At 44.7% G+C, this 24,130-nt stretch overlaps 1 protein-coding gene across 1 annotated transcript in view; it reads left to right on the plus strand.

Annotated features, from left to right (window-relative positions):
- Positions 1 to 10,151: 10,151 nt before the first annotated feature.
- LOC122943444 (NUAK family SNF1-like kinase 1) overlaps positions 10,152 to 24,130 on the plus strand; it is a 35,210-nt gene continuing 21,231 nt past the window's right edge. Inside the window, exons 1-2 of the mRNA XM_044301203.1 lie at positions 10,152 to 10,756; positions 23,480 to 23,600. Coding sequence (XP_044157138.1) covers positions 10,487 to 10,756; positions 23,480 to 23,600 — 391 coding nt within the window. The 5' untranslated portion in view covers positions 10,152 to 10,486. The remainder of the gene's footprint in view (positions 10,757 to 23,479; positions 23,601 to 24,130) is intronic.

The following is a 24,130-nucleotide window of genomic DNA, read 5'->3' on the forward strand; positions in this document are numbered from 1 at the left end:
TACCCCAGAGCTGCAATCACTATTCTGCTGGTGCAGTCGCTGTGTACATATATTACTTATCCTGTACTGATCCTGAGTTACATCCTGTATTATACCCCAGAGCTGCACTCACTATTCTGCTGGTGCAGTCACTGTGTACATACATTACTTATCCTGTACTGATCCTGAGTTACATTCTGTATTATACTCCAGAGCTGCACTCACTATTCTGCTGGTGGAGTCACTGTGTACATACATTACTTATCCTGTACTGATCCTGAGTTACATTCTGTATTATACTCCAGAGCTGCACTCACTATTCTGCTGGTGGAGTCACTGTGTACATACATTACTTATCCTGTACTGATCCTGAGTTACATTCTGTATTATACTCCAGAGCTGCACTCACTATTCTGCTGGTGCAGTCGCTGTGTACATATATTACTTATCCTGTACTGATCCTGAGTTACATCCTGTATTATACTCCAGAGCTGCACTCACTATTCTGCTGGTGCAGTCACTGTGTACATATATTACTTATCCTGTACTGATCCTGAGTTACATCCTGTATTATACTCCAGAGCTGCACTCACTATTCTGCTGGTGGAGTCACTATGTACATACATTACATTACTCATCCTGTACTGATCCTGAGTTACATCCTGTATTATACTCCAGAGCTGCACTCACTATTCTGCTGGTGCAGTCACTGTGTACATACATTACTTATCCTGTACTGATCCTAAGTTACATCCTGTATTATACTCCAGAGCTGCACTCTCTATTCAGCTCGTGGAATCACTGTGTACATACATTACATTACTGTGCTTATAATGAAACAGTAGGTGGAGTGCAGACTATAACAAACCCCCAATAGACATCACCATTGTGGTGCCCTAACAGGGTGCCACATTTAAGAAAAATACCTTGGCCGCCACTCACTGCTCTAACAGCTCAGGGGGGAGGGTGTCCTTTCCGCTGCAATCCTCTCCCTGTCACTACCCCAGCTTTTAGCAGAACATATGGCTGGCGACAGTTGAAGATTTACACTGAGCATGCTCGACCAGCTCTGTGAGACGGACAAAAAAAATAAGGTAAAGAACAAACAGCAGGTGGCGCTATACAGATACATTGTATTGAATAACTCAGTGGCTATACTGAATTTTTATTTACATGCAATTACAAAAGCATTCAGATCCAGGTGTTGGTTTGAAAAATGTTGAATATGTTTCGTGACACAACCCCTTTAATTTTCTTTTCTTATTTTTACTGATTTAAGGTCCTAAAAAATAACACCAAAGTAATTGTCGTGTTGTAATCACCCCCTCGAGTAAATCTCAAGGCAACCAACTAAGTCTTGTCACATTCTTTTCATAGTTCACTCCTCACATTTATCAGGAGAGGTATGAAGCCACTCTCCGCGCTGTGAGGACTCCGATCTGTAGACCTCTTATGATCACTGATGATTGACCAGTTTCAATGGGAGCCCATTATCACGTACCACATTAGGAACTTCCACCCGTTACCCAAATCAGTTAGCAGCTGCAAAGAGTCTCTCTTGCACTGGAGCAGCAGGCACGTCCAACCATTCCATAAACAGCCATTGTGTAATACCTAATTTCCCCTGTGGTGGCGCTGCAGGGAAACTGAACACTTGCTGCCAAGCTACCTGATTGCTGGTGGTCCCAGCAGCTGGACACCCAATGATCATCTTATCCTATAGGCACAGTTCCCACAAACTAATAAGGATTGTAATGTGGAATCTTAATGTTGCGGTATTGCAAAAATTCTGATGACTCCGAGAATAACACCGCCGGGATTTTTTTTAAATTCGGGGAAAAGGAGTGTGGCCTGTGTGTGGGAAGGAAGGGAGATGGAACACGGTGTGATGTTATGAAGTTAGGAAAGTATGGTATGTAGCGAAGACGTGCCCCCGGGGAACACCTCAAGTCCAACACAAGTGATACACCCCAGAGCCAATTCATTCCAGCGACAAAAAGAAAAACAAAAATAGAGCAAGAGGGGCCTGGCCGGGTCCCATGTCACCCCCTAGGAGAGCACCAGCACATGTTTGGCAGATGCTACTTTCTATAAACACTCCTTCAATTTGCAGAAATAACCGGGCGGCGCAAACAAAAACAGAATCAGTTCTTCAGGAGCCGAGAACAGATGGTTCTGTACAAAATTCCAAGGAAAATGTCCTTACTTTGTTGGTATTTTTTAGCTTAGTTTTTAGCTTAGTGGCTGAATGGAGAATATTGCAGAATTGAATAGGCTCATGAATCATCACTTCGTTAGTAGGAAAATACCATATGTAGGCTACATTCACACGTCAGTGAAAAAAAATGGCCATGAAAAACGGACAGTTTTCATGGCCATTTTACAACCATTTTTGGATCCATTTTCTGGCCTGTTTTCAATGAACGTTTTGCATCCAAAAAAAGGAGGATTTTCATTGGCTCTTTTTTAAATCTCAGCCCCTGTAGTATACAGAAATAATGTCCCCCATAGTGGCCGCCAGCATTAATAATGTCCCTCACAGTGGCACCCAACATTATTAATGCCCTCCATAGTGGCACCCAACATTATTAATGCCCTCCATAGTGGCCCCCAACATTAATAATGCCCTCCATAGTGGCCCCCAACATTAATAATGCCCTCTATAGTGGCATCCAGCATTAAAAGGATTATCCAATATCTAAAATATCCACCCCCCCCCCCCCCTACCACCACCACAATGCCCGGGCCAATACCAGGACGTGACAAGGACGAGCCCCCTTGAGGCTGGTCATCGTTGTGGCCTGCTATTGGCTGCTCCCCCCGTCGTGGGATGTTTTTATCTGAATGACAGGGAGATGCAGCGGAGGCCGTGCTTAGGCATTGGGGGGATATTTTAGAAATCAGATAACACCTTTAATAATATCCCCTATAGTGGCCCCCCGCATTAATAATGTCCCTCATAGTGGCTCCCAGCATTAATAATGTCCCCGTAGTGGCACCCAACATAAATAATGTCCCCCCGCAGTTGCTCCCAGCATTAATAATGTCCCTCCTAGTTGCTCCCAGCATTAATAACGTCCCTCACAGTGGCCCCCAGAAGTAATAACACTCCTCATAGTGTCCCCCAACCTAAATAATGTCCTCCATAGTGGCACCCAACATAAATAATGTCCCCCATGGTGGCCCCCAGCAGTAATAATATCCCTATAGTGCCCGCTAATGCAGCAGAGACGCGGAGTGCACTCGGGTCCCTTTTAGTGAAGAGATAAATGTTTGTTTTTCATGATGCCAGTTGCAGTGAAGCAACAAGGGCACAGGGCCCCTTTTAGTGATATGGATGGTACCTAGTGTAGGAATGCCAAAGTGGTGGTGGGTGACTTAAATGTCCCTTAATGTTTTGTTCACTTGTCACGGTGCTCCTACCTGGATACGCTGGAACCCCAGGCGTCGGCTCTGAAGCAGTCAAAGGGGGTAGTTAACTTGGGGATAAAGAATAAATTGAGTCCAGACCTTGTATATTGTTGAACAGCAACTTTACTTGATTAAATGTCTTTCCAAACAGTTTCCAGACTTTCTCTTGGTTTCCAGCAGGCTTTGGCATTAACTGCGGCAGGCAAACTCCTCTCTGCTATATCAGTTGCTCTCTGGCTCTGCCGTGCTAACAGGATAACTGTAGAATTTAGCTTTAGCTGTACTTTGCTTGGTAAACTGGTCTGTCTCTAGCTTTGTCCAGGTTAACCATAAAAGATAGTAGCAAGGTGCAAAAGTGGTAACGGCACTCTGGGGCGTTACACTAGCAGTAATAATGTCCCCCATAGTGGCCCCCAGCATTAATAATATGAAGACAGGGGTGCACCACCAATGAGGCCAGGTGAGGTGATTGTCTCAGGCAGCGCCAGGTAGGGGCAAGAGAGGGGGCAGCGGATGGGCCATGGGCTGAAGAGAAGGGGTTAGGTTAAGAAACTGGCATTGGGGAGGGAGGGGCGCCATTTTGAGTTTTTGCCTCAGGCAGCGCGAAGGGTTTGTATTTTTATGCCAAAAATAAAATAAAAATATTCATCTCAACTACTTGCACACGTGGGGACACTCACTCTTCACTAGTGTTGAGCGAACTTGTGTTTTAGGTTCGGCGTCTAAAGTTCGGGTTATCGAAGAATCGCGTTATGGATTCTAAATTCCGTTATGGTCCGTGGTAGTGGAATCCATAACGCGAATCTTCGATAACCCGAACCCGAACTTTAGACACCGAACCTAAAACACAAGTTCGCTCAACACTAGTCTTCACTGAAGTTAGAAGGATCTGATGCTCCCTGGATGATGACGTCACCATGCTGGGAACATCAGGTCCTTCTGCATCCTGTGAGTTGTGAGTGTCCTGTGCAAGTGGATGAGATGAGTATTTTTTTATATTTAACTCCTGAAAGGCCATTCTTCACTAGGTTCCCATTTTTAACGCCTGTTAAACGGGTGCACTCTTGTCTGATTGCCTCTTAAAAACAGTCCCATTAAATTTCAATGGGGTCTATCTGGCTGTGAAAACAGACACAAATAGGGCTTGTATGTCAATAGCCTCATAGACTGCAACGGCTCTGAAAATGGCAGTTTTTCACTGTTGTGTGAATGTAGCATTAAAGGGATTGTCTCATCTCAGACAATGGGGGAATATTGCCAGGATATGACCCCATTGTCTTATAGGTGTGTGTCCCACCGCTGGGACCCGTACCTATATTGGGAACGGAGCCACGCAAGGTGGTGGTGGCTGGAGGACTCCGGTCCGGCTCCCGTTCACTTCTATGGGCCCGACGGAAATAGCCTAGCCGGCGCTCGTGTATTTTCGGCGGCCCAATAGAAAATGAATGGAGGGTGGCTGCTCATGCGCAGTGCGCTCTCCACCATTTTCAGGGCTCCATTCTCAATAAAGGTTCGGGTCCTAGCGATATGTCCCCAATTGTCTGTGATGAGACAGCCCCTTTAAAGCGATTTTCCGGGAGTTTAATACTGATGACCTATCCTCAGGATATCTGATCGGGGAGGGTCAATGATCTGCACATAAATGGCACATCGCACTTCTAGTCCAGAAAGGACTGAAAGCGGAGGGGACGGAAGCTCGGTGCACAGGGGACAGGTGAGTTGTTTTTTTTGTTTTTTAAATCCCTACATTCTGTCTGGCAAAATGGAAAGAGGCTCCCAGTCTCAGTCCCAGTAAGTGGGATGATAACATAGTGTCCCTCCCTGCTAGGGCCCACGGCAATCATCTGTAAACTGTGGGGAAACCAGTCCATAAGTGTTCAATTTCCCTGCAGCGCCATCACAGGGCAAATAAAGCATTACACGATTCCATTCCAATCAATGGGTTGCCCCTGTGATGGAGGACAGGACAGGTCCTCCAGAGCGAGAGACGCTCTTTGTTCAAGGGATGAGTATCCCGATTATAAACATAAATGCCGCTATAAGGGGCATCTGAAGATCAAGCCGCTGATCTCTTCACTGACCAAGTCTCACTATGTATGATTGCAAACTAACAAATCATGCTTTCCTATAATGATATGATATTATGGCTACAGACGGACCCCCTCATTCACCATTGTTTTTTATGGTGATCTCAGTGCAGTCCAGTAGAACCATTGAGGTCCAGGTATTTCATCCCCATAGGAGCCCTCTGAAATCAGCCATGAGTAAATTCATCCCTTCCCCCAATCAACTTCATCCTTCTGTTGCAATGCCATTTGGTCCCCCCCCCCCCCCCCCTTCCAAAAAAAAACCTTGGTCTTGCCCCTGAAAACAACATAGCAGTCATTATCCCAGCAGGGCTCCAGGAATGTTAATATGGTGGTGGCCTTTAAAATTCCCCAAATAATGCAACCCTAGACAGGAACACAAAGAGCAATGGACGTAACTCCAAAGTCTTCAACTTTCCAAGAAGTTTTTGGACGGGCAAGGACAGGTCCGCATGCCTTCATTCAGTAGAATGTGCCCGTGATTTGATGTGCCTTGATTTCTGGCAGGAACAGCTGTCTGCCGCGGCCACAATGGGCACTTTCTTCTGCAGTGAGAAAGGGGTTTGGAATGTTCTCCTGGCCCCTGGGGCGATAGACAAAGTTTTGCACCCAGCTGTGTGACTCAATAGGTGCCTCTCTCACTGCCCTCCCTGATTCACCTTTTATCTCTGTGGCCTACAGCTGTCCTTACAGAGCAGACAGAAATCATTAGGAAACAAAGGCAGCATAGAAGCTATTTGTGGTCGGGGATCAGCTCCAGATAAATCACGGAATTATCCATGACATTAGCGAAAATTAATTCCGCGTCCAAGGCCTAAATTGTTGTAATTATTGGAACGCCTTGTTAACAAAGAAAGCAAATTTGTGGTCGTAACAGAATCTTATGGTGCAATGCAAGGTGTAGAGTTATCTTGGAGAACTGCCTAACTAGCAATTCCTTAACATCTCAACATATTGGAATCGCTTCCTTTCTGTTCTGATCATTTGGAGTTCCCGATATTGCTCTGAGAATCTGTCCTAATGAAAAGTTGCAAGCGGGTACTGGTTCTCCTTGAGGAGATCTACTTAGCATTTGGAGTCTAAGGCTGGGTTTAGACCTGAGCGTTTTACAGCGTGTACGATCGCGCTCTAAAACGCCCGACGCCCCAAGGAGTACAGGAGATTCTTTGTCGCACGTTCCCGTACATAGACTTCAGCGGGAACGCGCGACAATAGGCGTTCGCTTGTCTCTGTATGCGCGATTGCAAATGCCCGTACAATCGCGCATACAGAGCGTATGTTCAAGTACGCTCAGGTCTGAACCCAGCGTTACAAGCATTGCTCCTTGGGAAAAGTGTCCAAATGAGCTCTCCTCCAGAGGGAAGAAAGCTGTCTCTCTGGTGCCACCTATAGGTGGCTACCCTGTAAGTCAATGTCAGGTAAAAAGTTGCAAGCGACCATGTGGTTCTCAGTGGGTGCTGGTTCTCCTTGAGGAGATCTACTTGGCATTTAGAGTCTTGCAAGCATTGCTCTCTGGAAAAAGCATGGAAATTAGCTCTCCTTCAGAGGGAAGAAAGCTGTCTCTTTAGTGCCACCTATAGGTGGTTACCCTGTAAGTCAATGTCAGGTAAAAAGTTGCAAGCGACCATGTGGTTCTCAGTGGGTACTGCTTCTCCTTGAGGTCCACTTGGTTGGAGAGTCTTACAAGCATTGCTTCTTGGGAAATGTATGCAAATTAGCTCTCCTCCAGAGGGAAGAAAGCTGTCTCTTTAGTGCCACCTATAGGTGGTTACCCTGTAAGTCAGTGTCAGGTAAAAAGGTGCAAGCGACCATGTGGTTCTCAGCAGGTACTGGTCCTCCTTGAGGAGAACTACTTGGCTTTGAGAGTCTTACAAGCATTGCTCCCTATGAAAAGTATGTAAATTAGCTCTCCTCCAGAGGGAAGAAAGCTCTTACTCTAGTGCCACCTATAGGCAGCTACCCTGTAAGTCTGTGTCAGGCTGAAGTTGTCACACTGTAACCTCAATTTTAATGCTTGCCATTTGTTACACAAAATAACATGTTGTGCTACTAAATGTCATTGTGTGTGACAAATATCATCATGTGTCACCAGGCACAGAGATGCACAATTGCCTTTTGTCACACTTAACACTATTTTGTAGATTCGAGAGTCCCTCACAATCACATCTGGGTCAACTGTGCCCCAAAAGCGTGTGATCTCTTACAATAACACATTCTGTAGTGTAATCATTTCTAATAGTAGCTACTGACAGTAAGGCAGAAACATATATGTGGATGCACGAGTATGTGGGTGTCCCAACTTTGCTACCGGGGACAGAAGGATCAGGCAGTTGGATCTCAACATGCCTGATCCTATGTTGTCATGGGAGATTAGCCACCATCAGAAGTATCTAGCGGTGGCTTTTTGTCCTCTTTCTAGTAACAATGGGTATAATGGGGGACGGAAGAATAGCTGTTGGCCAAACGAGCCTTCGGGCAGCCAAGTCCATGATATGGTCCTTCTTTGGACATACGTATTACAGGGGGCCGATGAAAAGGAGGTCCCAGGTGAAGGTAGTGCCATGTTCTCCATTCATTATATAAAACTATTTTGGAGGCGTCCATATATCCAGCATATGTAAGTGCACGTTCTGCATCACTATGGAGCTCCAGTAGCTGCAGTTCTTCAGATCTATTCCCAGGAACCAATATTTAGCACAAGAGATAACCGGGTGTAACTAGGGGTATGATGGCGGGTCATGTTGGGTAGAAAGTAGGTTGCTGACATCCTGCCGAGGCTAGGGCTTAGCTATGACTATGTGGGTTCATACCCTGAATGTGGTCCCTGATAACATAGGGACTGTGAATACTTTGCCTAGTTGCTATTTTTGGATAAGACATTGCTACACATAGTTTAGAATTGCATTTACCGCATAGTTTATTTTAGGGGGGTGGAGGTTCTATCAAGATGTGACTGATATCATCCTCATCATTTCTGGATTTACCCACAATCAATCTTCTAAGTCATCCTCTTCTGATACATTTCCCCCCATACTGAATTCCATACGTTGCGCAATCGGCGGCTCGGGGGTGGTATGATCCCTGTTGTGTATGAGTAAGAGATACATTGCATCAAGCTGGAGAGTCATGAAGGTTATATTTGACCCAGACTGTTTATGGCTAAATGGTTGTCCTCAGGATGACAGTGTGTGACTACATGTACAGTCCATGGGCGCCTCATAGTGCACATAGAGATCCCGCTGGGTGTTTAGTCTTGATAACGATGATTAGTGACTGGAGAACTTTCACCAATTCCCCTCTAATGATATAGCTCACTACAGCTATTATCCATGGTGTTGGCCCCAGCTCCAAGCTTATTGAGGACTTTCCAAAGTGAAGGTCTCCTCCAGGTGCTGCTTATGGCAGCCTTTATCATGTGAAAGACGTTCTCCCTGTAGACGGCGCAATGTACTGATGTGGACATCATTTACAATATATGTGGCACAGTAGGACATGGGACATATCAGTCACCAATGCTTCTGCTGCAGAGTCCTATGCAAAGTTATGGTGACATCATCGAAAAATCCAGAGTAGACAGCAAATCCAAAGAAAAGCTTTCCATGGTCTCTGCTCAGTTCTATATGACCTATGGTATTGTGTTCTTCTGAGGTTTTTTGGGGTTTTCTCAGTCCCATTTAGCTCAGTTCTACATGCCCTATTGTGTTGGGTTCTTCTGATTTTTTTATTTTTGTGTGTTTCTCAGACTCATTCCATATTTTGAGGCAGATCCACCCTGGCCCATCGTCATCCTTCTCTGCTCCAGCTGGGAGTCACCCACTGGCTTCCAGCATATCGTTACTACTCTGCTATTATCCTAGACCTTCGTACCCACGTAACTTAGGATGCCAATACAAAATCTGTACCTGGGTCCCCCATTTTCCATGTGCCATTTATTATATTGGTGTCTTCTTAAAGGGGTTGTTTCATCAGAGACAACCCATATTAGAATGCAGCACAAAGACAGTGTAGGTTCAACAGAACAGGAGCTCCTCTTACAGAGTGGTTCTCAGTTCTGGCTCTTAGAGGAGGGTCCTTTACTGACGTCCATATACCTCAATAGGTTGCTTAGAGGAGCCTATAGGGGGTACTACCTCTGTACCCCCTATAGCTACACCTAGCTACCTCTCTTTAGGCCATTGATACATGTTGAATTACAGGTCAATGCTGAAAGGGCCTATACTGTACCTCCCCAATCTTATAAGGCTTCATTTATATTTGCATTATAGGTCTCTGGCAGGCTCTTTTGGAAGAGAACCGCCTGCCGGAGCTCTCTGGATGAAGAATAGCTGGATATAACCGCAATTGGCCCCAATAACTATAATGGGATCCAGAAGAGATCTGGCCACTACCCAGTTTTCTTCTGTCCGAATCCGCCTGAACCCATTATAGTCAATAGCTGCTATGGGCAGCAGCTCCACATTACATTATTAGATCTGCATTCACAATATAATCTTATAATGTCCTGTAGTGTAATAATGTGTCCTCCCAGAAGACAACACAATACCCTGCAGCAGCTGCAGCAACAGGTAGAAGATGTGATTATAAGATCAGTCACCCGGCCCAGGGAGGAGGAGGCCTCTCCCACTTCCCAAATCTGTCTCCTCCCAGGCATACTATGAGAATGCAAGGCCAGGCTCCCAGCTCAGAGCACACTGACAGCCGGGAAGAAGAAGAAGATAATGACTGCTGGCTGGAGCCTATAGCAGCTGCTGAGGGGTGATATCCTGGTCAGTGAGGGGCAAAGAACTAGGGGGGCGTCGGATGCTTAGGAAAAGGGTGCAGTATAGGTAACCCCTCAGATCCTGCAGCAGGGTTAGTCTATTAAAAGTAATCATTTTTGCAAACTAATTGCAACTTTTGCACACTTTTTGTTAATTTATTGGGATTATTTAACAATATTTATATATTTTTTTTAGCATGTCTAATTAGGCAAATATTCTTAATTGCTGGTAATAAAAGAGACGGAAGCCATGACGGGTGTGACCAGGGAGGACAATGCCAGGGAAGGGGTCATGTTGGGTGGCAAAGTGGCAAGAGGGCATAGAAAAGAAGAGGAGAGGTCCCCTAGTTGGGACAGGGGTGTCCCCTGCGGGGTGTCAGACGCTGCTCCTATGTCAGGTGCCGTGAAGAAACACCATCACAAGCGCAGTATTAAACACCGCTACCAGCTCCTGGAGACGCTCGGAAGAGGAACCTATGGAAAAGTGAAGAGGGCAGTAGATAAAAGCACAGGCATGATGGTAAGTGACAGCTGCTGAATTGATTTTTGTACTCAGCTGCATATCGGAGGGGGAAACTGTGATGCAGATGTAGCAGAGCTGAGTTTGTCATTTAAACTCTTTAGAACTGTGCATAGCCATAAGATTTTTGACGGCAGGTCCCGCAGATTTCAATGGGGTCTGTTATACTGTATATCCTTGATGTTTTCTGGGAATTTCCGTTACCCTAAGGATAAGCGTCATCACATACATCAGACTGACGCTTATCCTCCTATGTAGACATAAAACGTCTTTCTGTGGTTGATAGGTTTGGCCATGTGTTGTGAACATACGTCCATAATAGTAAGGGTCAATGACAAAGTTAGCACCACTACGTCTGATGGACTCAGCACTGCTATGTCTGGACTGAGTCCTAGCGATTCCGGATTGCATTTTTGCGCATGTGATATACTGTATGGTGTCTATGGAGAGTTACTTATAGGAATCTTCATCTCAATGGGGGGTTGCGAGGGGATTATGTTGACACCAAGTTGGGAGCCGCTCTGTGTGGTGGCGAATAATGTCATTTACATATAATTGTGTTAATCTTTGTTTTTTGGTATGCAGCCCCTGGGGGTAAATGTCTGCGGCCTAGAGATAAAGTCGGGACTGACAATATTTGGACAGTCACTAGACCAACAAACAGCAGGCGTCGCATTTGTTCGTGATTTAACAAGTGAGATTTATGAAACCGAAAGAAAAACTGATCTTTGTTGCCCACAGCAACCAATCAGAGACTGGCCTTCATTCTGTATCTTGTTCTGGAAAAATGAAAGCTGCCCTGTGATTGGTTGCTATAGGCATGTGGAGCTGCTGCCCATAGCAGCCAATCTGATCGCTGCTTTCATTTCCAAACTTGACTAAAAAGCTGACATCTGATTGGTTGCTATAGGCAACAGCTCCAGTTCTTGTCTAGGCGAGGACTAATGGAGGGAGCCTTAGGGCTGTATTACACCAACAGATTATCTGACAGATTTTCTGACCAATCATTGGTCAGATGGCCGTTTACACACGCAGATCTTTTGTTATACACACCAGCTATCGGTTGATTGGACAGATATTGGTCAGATAATCTGTTGGTGTAAGGCAGCCCTTACTAAGAAAAATGCGCTAGATTTGTCTAGGAAAGGAAGGCAATAAAGTACAAAGCGAGCGCCAAATCTATTACGTGTGTCGTGAATTTTGTGCCATGGGCGCCATTTTGAAAAATTTGCCACATTTTGCGACCAATTTTATCAGCTTGTATATTTGTGTCTCCTGCGACACTAAACTTGCTCCATTGTGTCATATGATGGAGTCCTGGAGTGAACTACTAACCTAATTTTTCGGAAGCGATGCATATGTCACATCTATGATATGAAGACCATGCAAATAGCTCCTTATATCTCAGTTTCCTGGACCTGTGAAAAACTAAAGAACTATTGGACTGCTTTGTATGATGGGGGGGGGGCCTGTATTTAGGTTTTTGGCTTATAAGGAACAATCTTGGATTATCTGTAGTCAACGATTCTCAAATTTACAATGTTCGGTGATTATAAGCTGAAAAATCTCCAGAACGGAGCTGGAATGCGATGGGAGTCTGCGGCGCAGCATGCCTCATCCGCGCCAAGTTAAACAAACAGTTTGGCACAGATGGAAATATTAAGTCAGCCGATAGTCTTGCATCTCTGTGCCTTTAAAAATAGACCAAATCCCCCCGGCCCAAGACCAGAACAGCTGTTTGATACGTAGAAAATGGGCCTTATGCGCCAGCGGAAAAGGTGGCAAGTGTGTACAGTGCAGGGCAGGGGCTGGCGGTGGCGGCTCTAGTGACAAAGTGATGCCAACTGGGTCTGGTTGTAGAGCAATTACTTAAGGCTCCTAGACCCGAGGCAAAATCTGCAGGAAGGAGCCCCCCCTCCAAATTATCACACATTATTTGGGGCAAAAGTAAACTTTTTGGGCCCTCTTAAAGTTTTTTTTTTTTTTTTAACTTAGATATTGATGATCTATCCTCAGGATAAGTCACCAATATCAGATCGGTGGGAGTCCATCATCCAGCACCCATCTTCTTAATGTGATTTTCTCGTACTAAGGGCTCATGCCCGTGGCCGTTGCCCGGCTGTGCCCATATTGCGGCCTGCAAACAGCGGGTCGGCAATATACAGGCACCGGCGGTTTGTGCACTGCATCACGGATGTGGACCCATTCACTTGAATGGGTCATAAATCCGGACGCTGTGGTGCAGAACAGAGTAGTGCACTACTGCATGCACTACTTTTTTGCGGTGTAGACTGTCGGATGCGGATCGCGGATACCATTCAAGTGAATAGGTCCTACCTCCGTGTACGGCGGCCCTACGGTTGGTTTGCATGCATTTATTGATGACCTATCCTCCAGAGCTGCACTCATTATTCTGCTGGGTGAATCACTGTGTACATACATTACATGACATCCTGTACTGATCCTGAGTTACATCCTGTGTTATACTCCAAAGCTGCACTCTGACATTTGGCACCCCCTACAGAACACCCGTTTCAGGCAGCTGCCGCCACTATGTGGTGGACAGAGCCGGAAGCAGACAGCTCCATACACTGCGTAGTGGCCGTGTCGGGTACTGCAGCTCATCTCTCATTCACCTGAGCTGCAGTATGCCAGTAACGGAAGCTACACCGTGGACTGGTCGGAGCCTTCCATCCATTGTATAGCTTTCGGCACTGGTGGCTGCCCAAAATAGCTGATCGGCAGGCTTACATGATTTCCGACCCCACTTAGGTCATCATCTCAGTCCCAGAACTACAGCCTCTGCACCCCCACTCTGAATCCCCCTGTCACCTTGTACACAGTAATCAAACTCTACTGTTTTGTGAGATTTTAGATCACTTTGCCAGATTTTTTTAATTTTTGGAGTATCGGATGCAGAATTAATGGAATTTACTTTACACACTTGTGTTGTTTTTTTTTATCACAGTTTTCATAATTTAGCAAGTCTGGGTTGTCGTGCTGAAATTGTGCCCACCACATATGAACCACAGTATGTCTCATATGTGAAGTTAAGAGTGCGATGCTGAAAAAAACAAGAATTTCTCAAAATGTGTCATCCACTGTGCAGGAACGAGGTGCTGACTCGTCTAAACATGCTCTGCGGCCATGCCCACGTGTGCCCGCCGCACACAGCTGCTACTGGATGGTGTAAAAAAAAACAAGACAGAGAGCAAAAGTATAACGCACAAAATCCAAAAAAATCTCAGGTCTCAAGTCGTCTTCTGTCAATGCTTTGTATACATATTGATGGCCTATCCTGAGAATAAACCATCTATAGCAAAGTCCTATAATACCCCTTTAACCAGCTTCTGCAAGAAATACATGTTTGCCTAGAAGGTCCTTGCATTTTGGTGCATATTTAAGAAATTTGGCATCAATGAGATTTGATAAATCCCAGATTATAAAACATTCTGGATTATTGGACGGCCATACAAATCTATGTAAAAGTCACTTGTAGAAGGTTCCTTCTGCTTTGTCTTCTGCATTACGCATACTGAAGTTCTGTGCTGGAAATGTGGATTTCCTGGATATTCACTTTGTAAGCATTCTCTAGCTTTCCAGAATGTTTTATAATCCAGTAGTTATCAGATCAATTGATGCCGGAATTTTGCAGCACATGGTTGTTTTTTGTTTTTTTTCTACGACATGTTTTCCCGATGTTAAAATGAAAGCTGACCCATTTAGTTTATCTTAACAGCATGAGATTTTTTTCCGTTCCCATTTGCTGTTTTCCCACCTTTATTTTCTCCTTATTCTTAGCCCAGAATGTGCTAGAAGGAATCTGGATGACTTCAGCCACTGCCAACATTCCAGCCGAATTCCCAGAGTAGACAGGAAGAATTTTATATAAAGAAATCAGAGGCAGTGATTCCTGGGGGGATAGAAAGAAAAACTTTTCCCTTTCATCAATGGTGGTCCCTGAAATGTGGTCAGCCGTGCAGATCTGGATTTAAAGAGACAGACAAAACACTAATTATAACATGTCAGTTACATCCTGTATTATACTCCAGAGCTGCACTCATTATTCAGCTGGGTGAATCACTGTGTACATACATGACGTATCCTGTACTGATCCTGAGTTACATCCTGTGTTATACTCCAAAGCTGCACTCACTATTCTGCTGGGTGAATCACTGTGTACATACATGACGTATCCTGTACTGATCCTGAGTTGCATCCAGTATTATACTCCAGAGCTGCACTCACTATTCTGCTGGTACAATCACTGTGCACATACATTACATTATTTATCCTGTACTGATCCTGAGTTGCATCCTGTATTATACTCCAGAGCTGTACTCACTATTCTGCTGGTGGAGTCACTGTGTGCATAGTAACATAGTTAATAAGGCTGAAAAAAGCCCTCTGTCCATCCAGTTCGGACTGATATTCTGCAAGTTGATCCAGAGGAAGGAAAAAAAAACATGTGAGGTAGAAGCCAATTTTCCTCACTTTAGGGGAAAAAATTCCTTCCCGACTCCAATCAGGCAATCACAATAACTCCCTGGATCAAAGACCCCTCTCTAGTAGCTATAACCTGTAATATTATTACACTCCAGAAATACATCCAGGCCCCTCTTGAACTCCTTTAGTGAACTCACCATCACCACCTCCTCAGGCAGAGAGCTCCATAGTCTCACTGCTCTTACCGTAAAGAATCCTCTTCTATGTTTGTGTAAAAACCCTCTTTCCTCCAGATGCAGAGGATGTCCCCTCGTCACAGTCACAGTCCTGGGGATAAATAGATGATGGGAGTGATCTCTGTACTGACCCCTGATATATTTATACATAGTAATTAGATCTCCCCTCAGTCGTCTTTTTTGTAAAGTGAATAACCCTAATGGTGATAATCTTTCTGGGTACTGTAGTTACCCCCATTCCAGGTATTACATTAGTTTCCCTCCTCTGGACCCTCTCCAGCTCTGCTATGTCTGCCTTGTTCACAGGAGCCCAGAACTGTACACAGTCCTCCATGTGTGGTCTGACTAATGATTTGTAAAGTAGCAGGACTATGTTCTCATCACCGCCATCTATGCCCCTTCTGATGCAACCCATTATCTCATTGGCCTTGGCAGCAGCTGCCTGACACTGGTTTTTACAGCTTAGTTTGTGGTTCACCAAAATTACTAGGTCCTTTTCCATGTCGGTGTTACCCAGTGTTTTACCATTTAGTATGTACGGGTGACTTGCATTATTCCTTCCCATGTGTATAACCTTACATTTGTCAGTGTTAAACCTCATCTGCCACTTCTCTGCCCAACCCTCCAATCTATCCAGATCCATCTTCAGCCGTATACTGTCCTCTGTAGTATATATACAGTATACTGTCCTTTTCCGTGTTAATTACTTTACACAGTTTAGTGTCATCTGCAAAAATGTATATTTTTCTGTGCAAGCCTTCTACAATATCATTAATAAATATATTGAAGAGAATAGGGCCCAATACTGACCCCTGAGGTACCCCACTAGTGACAGTGACCCAATCTGAGTGTGTACCGTTAATAACCTCCCTCTGTTAGTACAGTGTCAAATGCTTTGGAGAAGTCCAGATACACGACATCCATTGATTCACCGCTGTCAAGTCTAGAACTTACCTCCTCATAGAAACTGATTAAATTAGTTTGACATGACCGATCCCTCATGAAGCCATGCTGATATAGAGTTATTTGGTTATTTTCATTCAGGTACTCCAAGATAGCATCTCTTAGAAAGCCTTCAAACTGTTTTCCCACGACAGATGTTAATCTTACCAGCCAATAGTTTCCGGGCTCTGTTTTTGGACCCTTTTTGAATATTGGCACCACATTTGCTATGCGCCAATCCTGTGGAACACTCCCTATTAGTATAAAGTCCTTAAATATCAGAAATAAGGGTCTGGCTATGACATTACGTGCCGTATGTTTCGCACTATAAGATGCACCAGCCCATAAGACGCACCTAGGTTTTAGAGGAGGACAATAAGAAAAAAAATATTTTTCATTACACCTCTGATCAGACCACCAAAAAAATATTTAATAGCTTTGCTTTCTCCTCATCGCTCTCTGCATCTCCCCCCTCATCACTCTGTAGGGCCAACACCTATAGATTTATACTTTTTACCATTTATATAATTGAAGAACATTTTAGGGTTAGTTTTACTCTCTTTGGCAATTAATCTCTCGGTCTCTAGTTTGGCTGCTTTTATTTGTCTTTTACATATTCAATTTTTCCTTATAGTTTTTTCAGTGCTTCCTCGCTAGTGATTTAAATGCTTTCTTTTTGTCATTTATTGCTTTATTTACAGTTCTATTTATCGACATTGTTTTTTTCTTGTTCCTTAACCTTTTATTCCCATAAGGTATGTACCTCTCACAATTAGATTTTAGGATGGTTTTAAAAATATCCCATTTTGTGGCTGTATTTTTATTTTTGAGTACTTTGCCCCAGTTAGTTAGGCCTATGGCCTCTCTTAGATGGCTACATTTTGCTTTTTCGAAGTTTGGTATTTTTCTTTCTCCCTGAAGAAACACTCCTTTGAGTGACAATTGGAAGGTTATTACTTTATGGTCACTATTTCCCAGGTGTCCCCCGACCTGCACGTCTGTTGTTCTGTCAGGCCTATTGGTTAACACTAAGTCCAGTATGGCGGTCCCTCTGGTCGGGTCCTGAACCAGTTGGGAGAGGTCATTGTCTTTGGTTATTGCAAGAACCTGTTTCTTTATGGGATGTCCAGGTACATCTTATCCTGTACTGATCCTGAGTTACATCCTGTATTATACTCCAGAGCTGCACTCACTATTCTGCTGGTGCAGTCACTGTGTACATACATTACTTATCCTGTACTGATCCTGAGTTACATTGTGTATTATACTCCAGAGCTGCACTCATTATTCTGCTGGTGCAGTCACTGTGTACATACATCACTTATCCTGTACTGATCCTGAGTTACATCCTGTATTATACTCCAGAGCTGCACTCACTATTCTGCTGGTGCAGTCACTGTGTACATACATTACTTATCCTGTACTGATCCTGAGTTACATCCTGTATTATACTCCAGAGCTGCACTCACTATTCTGCTGGTGCAGTCACTGTGTACATACATTACTTATCCTGTACTGATCCTCAGTTACATCCTGTATTATACCCCAGAGCTGCACTCACTATTCTGCTGGTGGAGTCACTGTGTACATACATTACATTACTTATCCTGTACTGATCCTGAGTTAAATCCTGTATTATACTCCAGAGCTGCACTCACTATTCTGCTGGTGGAGTCACCGTGTACATACATTACATTACTTATCCTGTACTAATCCTGAGTTACATCCTCTATTATACTCCAGAGCTGCACTCACTATTCTGCTGGTGCAGTCACTGTGTACATACATTACATTACTGATCCTGAGTTACATCCTGTATTATACTCCAGAGCTGCACTCACTATTCTGCTGGTGCAGTCACTGTGCACATAAATTACATTACTTATCCTGCACTGATCCTGAGTTACATCCTGTATTATTCTCTAACTCACTATTCTGCTGGTGGAGTCACTATGTACAGACATTACATTTGGAGGGTACAGTATGGTTGTATAGAATAGTAGGTACTAATGTTCTATTTATAGCCCTAAATTCCTAATGAATGAGATGGGGATCCTGCAGTGAACTATGTGCGGCTCTTATCACATGGTCTGGATGATGCAGCAGACACATTGTGTGCGGAGGATGTGGTTAAGTGTTCCGGAAGCAGCTGAGGTGTCCACTGTTATCAAGCGACAGATAAAAGCTTCCTAGTCATAGCTCTCCATAAGAACATCTCTGTAGAAGCAGTGCTTGTTCTAGGTCTTATCACTGCAAAACTGCAGAACGCCGACCGGTGGCGATATTGCTGAATATTTATTAATATGGTGAAGGTAATAATCAATGAAAACTTCTATATTCCTGCAGTGAAACTCATAACCTGTGCATTAGCTGTGTGTTATAATGTAGCAATCTACAGGAGTGATTGCGCCAACAGGGAGTAGCTGCTTATGCAATTTTATCATCACACGTAATAATTATACTAGGCTATTTTTTTTTTTTTACCCTAACTAGTTTTAAAATTCTGTGGCAATATATCTTTACAGGGGTCACAGGTCAATTCTTCTGATACAGAACTCCAAATCCCCTGCATAGAGATATAGGTAATGGATACAAGTTTTGTCTACCTGCAGTCGCCACTAGAGGGAGCTCAGGAGATTAGTGCAGACTGTTTACACACAAAACTCTATGATACAACTAGTGAATCGGCTCCCTCTAGTGGTGGCTCCAAGAAGAAAGAAGTTATTCTTTAAAATCTGTCTCTATGCATGAGATTTGCTAGAAAAGATATAGAAATATATTAAGACATTAGACATAAAACCGCATAGTGTTAAAAGATTGACTTCAAAGAATATAGAGCTACTTGGAAGAGGCTTACAGGCAATTTCTTAGGGTGAATGAACCTCATAGGAACCGTAAACCTAAAATTTACGGACCCCAGCCTTTGATGTGGTGAAAGAGCTGCATTCACAAGCGGTTGACGGCGAGGATTTTGTAATTTGTAACTCATTGACTCTATTGTTCCCTGTCATCGGCCATCTCAGGCTTGTCAAATAAACTTTTTATGACCGAGATTCTTTACTGCTTGTAACCCGACCGATCTTCCTGTAATGACACCAGGGATGTTTTATTTATTGAGGACGGGTCTGTGATATCAGTCATCGCCCCCCTATAGACTCCAGTACAGGCCGAACCATCCGGTAGTCGGTGACTATTTTACGATACTAGTGTCGCCTGCGCACAGCATAACCCCAGAGGGCGAGGAATTAAGTTCATTAGATTCCACTCCCACAGTGATCTACAGCTGTTGCAAAACTACAACTCTGAACATGCTGAGTGTTGTAGTTGTGCAGGATCATGGGCCACCACCTGCTTGTGGGCAGCTGTTCATGCCCAGCTCCAGCGGTGTGTATATTTATGCACCAGTCTATTTAGTCTGGGCTCCTTGCTGCTTGTGACGCACTTAGTAAGAAGCCTTGTGCCAGCGCCGAGGGGGAGGGAAGTCACTTTCTACAGAAGCAGCTGCAAAGTAAAAGTAAAAACCTAATAACAAGCAGAATAAGACATGGAATGATTAAAAATCTACAAAAAGCTATGGGTGCGTTCACATCTGCAGCAGCGGATCCTGCAGGCTGTTCCAGCAGATACCAGCCTGCCAGATTTCACCAGATCCGGCAATGCCAGATTCTGCGGTTCACCGGTGGATCCCCATTGACTGTACTGAGGTCCACTGGTGATCCAGCCGCTTTCCTGCATAAATGCCTGCTTTGAACCGGACGAATACCGTTGCACGCAACGTTTTTTGTCCGGCCATGTGACCGTAGCCTAATTGATGGCAACCCTTCAGGCATTGTCTGGATTATGTGACGGCGAGAGGGACAAACGGCCATTGCCGTGGACTGTTCACCATCGCAGTCTGATATACTTTCTTTACTTTCAATTGCTCCATTTTTCAAGAACTCCACTTGCTTCTATTAAATGGAAACATTGTTGCTAACATGCATCTCGATCTAATACTTCTCACAGCTGAGGGTCTGCTGCCGTTGTATCCAGTTTAAACAATCCTAAATACAATACACCAGCAGTGTAAATCCGTATCTCCTGTTCTGATAGTTAGGCTTCGTTCACATCACCATTCAGCCTTTCCGTTCTCCTGCTCCGCTTAGGAGAAGGCACATAACTGAGCCAAACGGAGCCTAAGGACCCCATAGACTATAATGGGGTCCGTTAGGTTTCCGCTCAGAAGATGATTTTGGAGCAGAGACAAATGTTGTGCATGCAGGACTTTTGTCTCCGCTTCAAAATCATCTTCTGAGTGGAAACATATAGTCTATGGCAGGGATGCTCAACCTGCGGCTCTCCAGCTGTTGTAAAACTACAACTCCCACCATGCCGTTCTGTAGGCTGATAGCTGTAGGCTATCTGGGAATGATGGGAGTTGTAGTTTAGCAACAGCTGGAGGGCCGCAGGTTGAGCATGCCTGGTCTATGGGGTCCCTTAGTCTCTGTTTGGCTCAGTTATGTGCCTGCTCCTAAGCAGAGCAGGAGAACGGAAAGGCTAAACGGTGATGTGAGCGAAGCCGTTACAATGTATCAGTGCAGATAGAATGTATCAATCAAAATGTAGCTCACAGAGGATTGTCCAGACCAGATACAATTGTAAAAAAAAAAAAAATCCTCAATTGTGAGAAGTATTAGGCTCCCTTCACATACTGCAGGTTTTTTAGCAGAAATTTTCTGGAACGTGCAGAAATCCATGTGCTTGTCACCAAAACAACCCCATTCACATGAATGGAACTATGAACGTTGTGCATCCGTTCCGTGCATTGGAGACCGCAATTTGCGGCTGAATGGGTCCGTTATCCGTCCGCAGTGCAAAAAAATTGAACAAGTTCTATTTTTTTGCGGTGCGGAGGCACGGACAGAAATACCATGGAAGCACTCCGTGGTGCTTCCGTGGGGTTCCGATCCGTGCTTCCGTTCTGCATCTCCGTGATTGCGGACCCATTCAAGTGAATGGGTCCGCATCCGTGATGCGGAGTGCACACGGGCCGGTTCCCATGTATTGCGGACCCGCCGTATGAGGGCCGCAATATGGCCACGGGCACACAACGTTCGTGTGCAAGAGGCCTAAGGGCTGTTTCACACGAGCGGATGCCGTGCGTGACATCCGCTCCGTGAATTACAGCCAAGACCCGATGCGGACTGCAGAAGCACGGAGCATTAACATGACTGATGATGCTCCGTGCCTCTCTGTGATCTCTTTACTATGAAATCACAGTGAGATAAAGTTGTCACCGTGATTTCGTAGTAAAGAGATCACAGAGAGGCACGGAGCATTATCAATCATGCTAATGCTCCGTGCCTCTGCAGTCTGCATCGGGTCTTGGCTGTAATTCACGGAGCGGATGTCACGCACGGCATCCGCTCGTGTGAAACAGCCCTAAGGGTACAAGCGGACAGATCGGCTTCCGCACATCCGGAGCCCTGCCCCAGGTTATCAAGTAACTTGTTGATTGGTGTCACACTTTTGCTAGCAATAGTGCACTTATACCCCACAATTAGTTACGTGGTTTTGCGAGTAAAACCAACTGAATTGCGCAGCCAATTAACAAGCTATTTTAAAGCTCCGCTGACTGAATGGGGCACAGGATTTGGCTGCATGCCGCAGCTGCACCGTGTGCTCCCACCCTTAGATTAGGATGGATGTTAGGGCCCATGCACACGACCATGGTTTGGGTCCGCATCCCACTTGCAATGCTGTGCGCATTCGCACGTCCGTTCGGTGCCATCTGCAAAATGATAGAACATGTTCTATTAGTGGCCAGCCGTTCCGTTCCGCAAAATGCAGCATGCACACGGCTGAGATCAGTGTTTTGCGGATCCTAAATTTGCAGACTTCAAAACAGCCAACAGTCGTGTGCATGAGCCCTTAACCAGAATGTTTGCATTCACTAGAAGCAAACAGAGATATTGGAATTGAAGGGGTTAGAAGAGAGGGGGGCAGTTTAAACGTGTTTCCCCTCTGTTGGTGTGACACCGTGTGATGGTGTTTACTGGGCTGGAGCTGTTTACAAGGACCTTGTGACTGGACGGTGATTGCAAAATGGTAAAATTAGATCAGGCTGCTGGTGATTATGTAACGCTCTGGCCTTGTGGTCGGGATTTCCATTGTATCTGCAGAAGCCAAATATTCCAGCTCTAATGTCACTATATATATTCAGTGTTTGTATATATCAGGGGTCAGCAACCTCCGGCACTCCAGGTGTTGTGAAACTACATCTCCCATCATGCATATTTACTTGGCTCTTCTCTGAACTTCCACAGAGATGAAAGGAGCATGCTGGGAGTTGTAGTTCTGCAACAGCTTGAGTGCCGAATGTTGCTGATCCCTGGTATATATCAATATATATACCACTGCATATTGTAAGCACAGCGCGTGCCAGCAGCCTATAGCAGTACAGCAGTGTTGGGCGATGTTCACATTTGCATCGCAGATTCTGTCACTTTTGCGGGGAAAAAAATATATAGCGCAGCTCGACAGAACCTGACAGCCCACAGTATAAAGATATGCGATATAAGGAAGTAATCATGGGAGCAAGGATTTTGCCTGATTTCCTGCCATGAATAACATGAAAGAGTTCTTCCCATTACAAACACTTATCCCCTATCCACATCATGCAGGATAATCCTCCGACCGGCGCTCAGCTATCTACAGCGAGCAGAAGCGGGCATGGAGACCACCATTCCAATGGGGGAACACGGGCCCCTGTTCTTGTGATCGGCGGGGGCCTCGGTGGTTGTACCCCGCATCGATCAGACACTTATCCCCTATCCTGTCCCCGAGCACAGCAGCACGGCTAATCGGTAAGGGGGGTGGTAGTCAGACCCCACTGATCTGAAATTGATGATCTATCCCAAGGCTATGTCATCAATATAATAGTCCCAGAAAAGCATACAAAGGAAGGGCTAGACTGGAGATAATTGTAGCAAATCACCAGCCGTGTGAACAGAACTAGGCCAGGGTAATTTTCAGCAAGCAGAGATCTTGAAAGTGAGAACATTTTAGGACTTTTCTAAAGACACCCCATAGTTATAAATGACTGCTTGATTTTTTTCAGGTTGCTGTGAAGTTAATTCAAAAAGACAAGATCACAGATGAGCTGGACAGGGTCCATCTTCAGCGAGAGATTGAGATCACGGCGCTGCTGAAACACGAGCACATCATACAGGTCTTCGAAGGTCAGTAAATGCCCCGGGGCATGTGTCACTTAGTACGTCAGAAGCAATGGATTCCCCAGGCACCACAGATCCCTCCATTTAATGGGATTAAGTAGCTGGATTGTTCTAGGAGACTTCTGTCTGTCATACCAATGCATAAAAGGAGCTCCTCATTATCACTGACACACACTGGAATTCTTTGAGAAATTTTTCAGCTTTGCAAAAAGTTTAATTTACTTATCTAGTTCAGTTACAATTCTGTAGTCTCATCCAGAGCCACGGTACATTCACAATTTACTAGATACTTTTTTTTTTTTTTATCAGGCCCTCATATCTAGTGTATCTGAAGTGCCTGCTGGTTCAGCATCTGAACAGAGCATCTATGGGGTGCCAAGCAGTTTCCATCCAGAACTTGATGCCTGAAGGGTTTAAAGGCCCATACGGCCACATAAGAAGGCTGGAAATCAGCAGAGCATGAGAGATGGGAAATTATATCAGTCATTGCTCTTACATATTACATAGATAATACCATTGTACAGCAATTATTAGTA

The sequence above is a fragment of the Bufo gargarizans genome, chromosome 7 (genome assembly GCF_014858855.1).
Source record: "Bufo gargarizans isolate SCDJY-AF-19 chromosome 7, ASM1485885v1, whole genome shotgun sequence".
Classification (NCBI taxonomy): Eukaryota; Metazoa; Chordata; class Amphibia; order Anura; family Bufonidae; genus Bufo; species Bufo gargarizans.